This window comes from Pygoscelis adeliae, unplaced genomic scaffold (assembly GCF_000699105.1).
Source record: "Pygoscelis adeliae isolate BGI_AS28 unplaced genomic scaffold, ASM69910v1 Scaffold153, whole genome shotgun sequence".
Classification (NCBI taxonomy): domain Eukaryota; kingdom Metazoa; phylum Chordata; class Aves; order Sphenisciformes; family Spheniscidae; genus Pygoscelis; species Pygoscelis adeliae.
Window position 1 is genome coordinate 73,185 of NW_008824408.1, and position 6,997 is coordinate 80,181.

General features: G+C 50.9%; 1 protein-coding gene across 1 annotated transcript; it reads right to left on the bottom strand.

Moving 5' to 3' along the window:
- Window positions 1-2,949: 2,949 nt before the first annotated feature.
- On the bottom strand, window positions 2,950-5,712 carry SSR2 (signal sequence receptor, beta (translocon-associated protein beta)). The gene is made up of 5 exons (XM_009320465.1): window positions 5,558-5,712; window positions 4,891-4,989; window positions 4,396-4,504; window positions 4,136-4,213; window positions 2,950-3,814 (listed from the first exon to the last, which is right to left on the bottom strand). The coding sequence occupies exons 1-5, from the start codon at window positions 5,710-5,712 to the stop codon at window positions 3,704-3,706; spliced, it is 552 nt and encodes a 183-aa protein (XP_009318740.1). The 3' UTR covers window positions 2,950-3,703.
- Window positions 5,713-6,997: the final 1,285 nt, after the last annotated feature.

Here is a 6,997-nt window from a genome sequence, read left to right on the forward strand (position 1 = left end):
TCTTTTTAATTTGTTCTTTCATTTTTGCATTATCATCTTGTAAGCTAGCTACAACAGATTTCTGCTGGCGACTGTTCGTAAGGTAAGCTAATTTGTCTGGGTGAAAGGTTCCCTCGTCTGGAAAATGCAGTTCTGGTTTGGCTTAAGTGTAGCTCTTCCACTGGTGAGCAAGTTGGACTGACCGCCTGACCCCATTTTTTCCTAATTGTGTGCCATAACTGTGGCACATGGAGCCTAACAGGCTTTTAGGATCTGGACAGGAGGAACTTTGACCCATTTTCGCAATTAGTTTTTGACTTTTCTCAGTGAGCGAGTACAAAGCTAAGGCCCGTGCGTGGCAAAGGGACAGAAGGAGAAGTTCGGGCATCCCCAGGAAGGCAGAGCTTTGACTCAAAGCGAAAAGCTTTCAGAGCCTACTCTCGTTCAGCTTATGGATCCTTATGAAACTGAGGGAGCACAAAGCTGAGGCCTGTACATGGCAGTGGGATAGAAGTAGAGGTTTGGCAAAGGGATGGAGGGGAGGAGGTTCAGCAAGGAGGTGAGGAGGTTTGGGTGTGCCCAAGAAGACAGAGCTTTGACTTTATCCCCCCAAAACCTGGACCCAAACAGGAGACGACTTGTCGTCACCCATGGAGTGCCTCTGGAGCACAACCCAAGCTTTCAGAAGTCTCAAACTAAGTCTATTCTCATTTGGCTAAAAAAACCTTTTAATTCTGTTTCCCCTTAATTTTCCCCCCTTCTTTACATTATAAGCACAAACTAAAATAGCATTGAGTTTGCTTACCGCTGATGAGACGGCCAGCCAGGAGACACGGAAGGGGAGAAGACCGCATGCAAGTGAGATTTTTTTGCAATGAGGATCTCTTACCTCTTGCGGTGGTGCCCCATTGGGTCTCCCCACCAGTTCCAGTCTGGGCGCCTCTGTCAATGTGCAGCCATCCTATTTCTGACACCAAACTGTTGGGAAATTTTTATGGTACCCCTCGAGGCAAATTAAACACACGTTTGTGCTTAAATATAAAAGAAAAATCTAATGAACGATGCATTGGGCAGAGTCCTACCGCAATAAGTGGTTTGACACGCCTGCAAAGATGCGTCACAAGCAGATTCCTTAAGTACTCTTGCACCAGCACCAATCCTGAGAGTGGTTGCGTGGGGCACCTCAGCCCAGCCATGGGCCCATCACCCAGCCCAGCTCTGCTGCCCAAAGGTGGCCCCCAAGCTTGGCCCCTCAGTGCTTCTCTTCCAGGGTGGTCTACAAGACAATGCTGAGGCTGTTTCATATCTCATCACCAAGGGAAACTTCACTCCTTTGCAAGGAGTCCTTCTGTCTCCAGCATTCTGTCTTCCAGCCAGTTTAACCCCTTCTTGCAGTTGGGCCTCGCCCTCCGTGCCAGATCAGTCCTCGGTCACAAAATAACACTGCCGAGCATAAACAATAAGCCTGAGTGGTTTAATGCGGTTGGCTTGAAACCAGCATATGAAGGTTCGATTCCTTCCTTTCTTGTACTTGAACAAAGGCAGGTTCCTCAAAGGTGGGGTATGGGGGCGGGCAGCCGTGGGTTCATTCAGTGCTGGTGGCGGTTAGATCTGGTTGTAAGACTTTTCGTTTTGATGAGAAGGCTCCTCAGATGATGAATACTAGTATGACTATGGCTGTTACTGAAATTAGTAAGCCAACAGATGATATAGCGTTTCATAGTGTGTAGGCATCTGGGTAGTCTGAGTATCCTTGTGGTATACGGCTAAGCGAGCGAGTGTGGTGGGAAGGTTAGCTTCATGACTCTGATATGACCTAGAAGTGGGCCTTGGCTCATGTAGAGTTCTAGCCCTAGAACTCGGAAACATATCCTAGCCACCTAACTCTCCAAACCTTCTCTCTCAATCTCGCCAGAGCCCAGCTCTGAAACTGAAAACGTCCAGCGACTGCTCCCACACGGAAGGTGCCAGGGCTCCCAGGTGTTGCTGGCCCGCGCCTTCCCTTGGCAGCGCTTCCACAGCCCCACAGACACGTGTTCTTGCTCTACCACCCAGCCCTCACCCTGACCTCCACTCTTGCTAGAGCCTAGGTCCCGCAAACCCCCCCAGGGTGATCTGGACAGGCATTGGAAAACCCAGCGAATGCCAAGGGGCTCGGTGGAATGCAGCAGGGCTCCACACGGGCATCAGAAAAACCTGGCGAAGGCTCTGGGATACTGTAGAAAACAGCAGGGCCCCGCCAGTGCACGGGCAAAGCCGGGGCCCTGCTTCCCTCTAGTTTCACTGGGGCCTTCGCTGGGCCTCGCCAGGGCCCAGCCGCCCTCCAGAATTTCCTTGGGCCTTCACCGAGCTTTGCCAACGTCCGGGTGGTTCCCTGCTGCACTCAAGAGCGCCCTGGGGCCTTCACCAGGTGAAGCGGAGGTGCAGCCAGCGGCAGCAAAGGTTGGGGCGAGGAAGTGAGGAAGCCTGGCTTGGAAACATTGTTCTGGCAACAAAGGCTCAGTGTTCGCTTCAGCACGGCCCAGGATTTCTCAGCTGTCACCACCACGCTCTTGGGTGGGGCCCAACAACTGGCCGGATCAGGTCCCACAGTGCCACAGGAGCATGGCCCAGCCACAGCCCGTGGACGGCCGCTGCCCCCCTGCCCAAAGCTCGGGGCAGAAATCGACTACCTCTCACCCCTTGCAGGTCCTCGTTGTGCCACCACCTCCCCCATAGGAAAAGCACAAATTGATGCCCAACGCGCAGCCACAGCAGCATTTATTTACAGCCGTGAAGAGAAATCTCACACTGGGGCTTGGAGCTGTCAGGAAAGCTGCTGCAAGGCACCAGGCCTTCTGGGCCCTTCCTTCCCTCTTCCAGTTATTTTATTAATAATGTAGTGATTTATTTTACTGACTGTATGCCCATTAGCTGCTTCTGAAGGCATCCAGGTGCCTCCAGGACTATCCTGGTAAAAGAAAGGCAGGCTTCTTCCACGGTGTTCGTTTTATTACAAAATCCTCAGTACATCAACACACCTCAACCCTTAACAGAGCAACCAGGAAGAACAGAAACACGGCAAGCGACTGCTCACCAAAATACAACAGGGCTTCCTAGAGAACAAGCATTAACGGGGACCTCCCGTGCCCCACCTAGCAAAGCAGCAGCTCCAACAAGCTCTGCCAAAAAGGAGGTCTGCTTTTGTCAGTAGATGGAGCTCCTTCCCACAGCTGTTTCAGCAAGGTGGGCAGCGCTTGGAGGAGGGGGGCCCCGAGGCTTATTCCATTCGAGAAGACTGCAGCAGGCAAAGAGCCGTTTGGCTGAATGGAGTCTGCAGGGGAGCACAAATGCCAGAAACCCTGCGGAGCTGCGCCCCCCCCCCCCAAAAACAAGCTCCTCTGGGTATTAACACGTTCGTATCACAGATGCACTGGCACTACGTCTGCAACGGAGCGAGCGGTCTCTGCTCCGGATATGCAGACAAGGAGGTTTGGCTGTGGGGGTCTGGGATTTTTGGTTGGGGTTTGGTTTTTTTTTTTTCTCGTTTCTTTTTCAAAATGTAGAAGACAACACATCACTGCCGTTGAAGCGGCCAATCCCCTCTTGCCGACAGGGCTGCAGCGTAGCCCAGGCAGCGCTTTGCAGGGGTGACTGTTGCCGATTCCAACCCACCTGCTGTTCAGGGTGGGTTAGCGTTTGTTCTTTCCTGAGCTCTGGGGGTGCTGGTGGCATTTGGCTTTGCTCAGTTCTTTTTGGTCTTGGGGGTGTCATACTTTCTCTTGCTCGAGTACCACAGCAGCAGTGGGATCCCGATGGAGGGCAGGGTCATCACACCAAAAGCTGCCCAGTCCAGCTAGAAGGAGAAATTGTTAGAGAGAAGTCAAAACAAATCATGTACAGATGAGTCTTTTAGCCATCAGATCTTCTACTCTCAAAGCTTCTGGCGCAAATCCCACAGTGCCAGCTCCTTCACAGAGGCAGCTGGGATGAAAACTCTCTGCTTTTTCTGTGATACTCTTCTGGAGCACTGATACAGATTAATTGCAACCCATGTTGGGAGTTTTCCAGGTGACTGTAGCATAAACCCAACACACCACAAACCAGCAAAAAGCCCCTGTGCTGGGTTGCACAGTCGCTGCAGAGCAATTTCAATTACCAACTGAAAGATACTTACAAAGTGAGGGGAGAACCTCCTGTCAAACTCACGCTGAGCCAAGATTCCTCCCTGCCCAGGAGCACTAGTGAAACCAACCTGAAAAAGGCAGGGGTGAGGGGGGAGATAGTATTTGCCACGTTTCCTTCTTGCAACAGAGCCCGGGCAGTATAAGAGTGCAGGGACATGCATCATCTCCTAACAAGCAGCTCGAAGAGCACAGTCAGGTGTATCTATCCGCTGTCGTATTTGGGCAAGGATCCTATAAATAGTCAACTCACCACAACCTGTCCACCCTCCTGTGCCAGGTATGTGATGGTAGCAGAGGTGAAGTTGAAGTAACCAGCTTTGAGAGGCCGCAGAACCACAGTGTGGGACACATTGCTTGCTCTGAGAGCCATAAGTTAAGGAAAATAGTTGCACTTCATCAAAGGAAGAAAAGTGAGGAGATAGGTGAAGAGCAGCCTTGAACCAGGTAGAAAAGTCACTCCTGACGACAGATCCGAGTCCTCTGTGGTTACAGACATCCCGACCCATCCAAGGCTGATCCAGCTGCTCCCCTTTCCCAGGCAGATGAATTGCACAGGGACCTCGCCCTGTTTGCAAGAGACTTTTTTTACACAGCACCTTCAAGGAGAACAGAGGTTTGCATTCAATGGCCTGCCTGGGGTCTGGCAGGCTGGAATTTCAGTGACAACAAACGAAGACAGGAGAGCTACAGGATGCTTAGGGGTAAGAAGGAGCGTTGGGAGAAATTTCAAAACATGAAAAGATACGGAGCAATCCTGTCCCACTTGACATTGAGCATCCCAGAGACGATGCCAAAATCTTCTGGGGGGAAAGAATCATCCGACAGCTCCACATCTAAAGCAGCACTAAATGCAAAAAAGAAAGGGATGAGAAGAGAATCTTAGACTTGGCATTCTGCTCACTGGGGACTGCACCGAGGAGGGATGACAGTCCCATGCTGACAATTCAGCAGCCTGAAGAACCGGTTTTTGAAACACAAAAAGGCACCGATAGAAGATGGGAAGGAGAGTCAAGGTATGTTACAGGGAGACTGCAGAAAGAGGAAGGCAAAGCTGAGAGAAACTGCAAAAAGACAGGAAACCAGATGTGAAAGAGAGCTCACAAAGCTAAGAAAGGGAGGCTGCGTGCATGGGGAGCAGAGTGTCACAAGACACAAAAGTAACTACACCATGCTGGACCAACAGCTAGAGCAGCCACGAGGTGAAAGCAGAAAACAGTGAAAGCAGGGACAACAGAACAGGAAGAAAAAGGCAAATTGCAGAGTCAGACCTTCAAGCACTGCTGGTGAGCTCAGAGTTAGGGGGAGCAAAGGTAACAGCACATCATGGAGCCCAGAAATACTCACACCCTGCAGACACACACACACACACACGTTTGCTCCTGGTCAGTATTAGAAGCCTGGACAAGGCTTACCTGGAGCCAACATTGTAGATGTTGTACTGCAAAGTCAAGTCTTTGCCCTCCACTGCGTATCTGTTTAATAGAGACTTGGAGGCCAGAAGCCTGGCGCCGTCCTCACAGCGGGCCACGGAAAACAGGGCAAACGCAGCGAGAATCAGGAGCTTCATCTAGAAGCAAAAGGAAATGGAATGTCATTGATAATTTAACTGCAAAAGGAACATGAACAGAAGAACTAAACAAGACAATTCAGGCATTCATGTGTAGTGAGACATGAACAGCTGTATACTTAATTTTTGAGGAAAAACTTCTTTACTGAGGAAAAATTTCTTTACTGAAAGAGTAGTTAAACACTGGACCAGGCTGCCCAGGGAAGTGGTTGAGTCACCATCCCTGGAGGTATTTAAAAGACGGGTAGATGAGGCGCTTAGGGACATGGTTTAGTGGGCATGGGGGTGTTGGGTTGACGGTTGGACTCGATGATCTTGGAGGTCTCTTCCAACCTTAATGATTCTATGATTCTATGATTCACAGCAGTATTGGTAAAGGATTATCACAAGCTGGCAGAAAGTTACCCTGGCTCCACACACGTCTGCAACTCCCCCTGAAATACCTGTACGCTTTCCTGCAAGGATGTAAGAAGTGGCACAGTGGTGTTCCAGATGGGCAGGCGTGGAAGAAGAGATGACAGTTTTCTCCCTTTTCAAAGCCCTGGCAAGTATCACGCCCCTTTATCACATCTTAATAATTGGCAAAGGTCTCAGATCACAAAGCCTCTTCTAGTAACTTTCAGAGCCACAGCTTTAGCAATTAACGGTTTCACTAGTTTTAGCAATTAACAGTTAATTGCCATTGCGAAGCATGGCAGCTTTCCAGCACTGTCTTACACAACAGGCTTAGTTCTCCCCCCCATCAAATTCTCTTGTTCTTCTCAGAAAGTACTAGCTCCTCACTTCCAACATTTGTTATTCTTTCCTCTTTCCAGCCACTGAGGTACTACCAACTCCCTCCAGCGGCCTTTTGGTCCCCAGAAGTCCCTGCTTCAGGCCACGTGTCCCACTTTCCCCGAGCCCAGCATCTCTGGAGCTGCCCTGCCGAGAGGGCAAGGAGACCGCACGGTCATTCTATACGCAACCCACTGGGAAACTTGCTAGTGCTTTTAAATGCAAAAACTGCTCACGCGTCAGAGCCTCCGCTCTCTGCGCCAGAGGACCCTTCCTTCCCCTCAGTACTCCCCTGCTGCAGCCTTCACACCAGCACTTCCCCACCCTCGGCTGCTCCTACACATCCACCCAGCCCAGAAGACCCGAAGGTAAGCTCAGGGATGTTGCTCCACGCAAAACAAAGAATCGCCCGGTTTCACCGGCTGCTGCCTGCGGGAGACCCAGACATCAACGCTCCGGCAGCGGACCCCAGCTGGTCCCTCACAGCCCCTCAGAACCCACGGCCCAAACC

What these genes read in the sequence shown, in the direction of transcription:
- SSR2 (XM_009320465.1), bottom strand. Translation starts at nt 5,712, where the DNA reads ATGAAGCTCCTGATTCTCGCTGCGTTTGCCCTGTTTTCCGTGGCCCGC. An exon ending in ATCTACAATGTTGGCTCCAG is followed by an intron (nt 4,990 to 5,557) that starts GTAAGCCTTGTC and finishes TTTTGCATTTAG; the next exon opens with TGCTGCTTTAGATGTGGAGC. An exon ending in AAGTGGGACAGGATTGCTCC is followed by an intron (nt 4,505 to 4,890) that starts GTATCTTTTCAT and finishes TATGGCTCTCAG; the next exon opens with AGCAAGCAATGTGTCCCACA.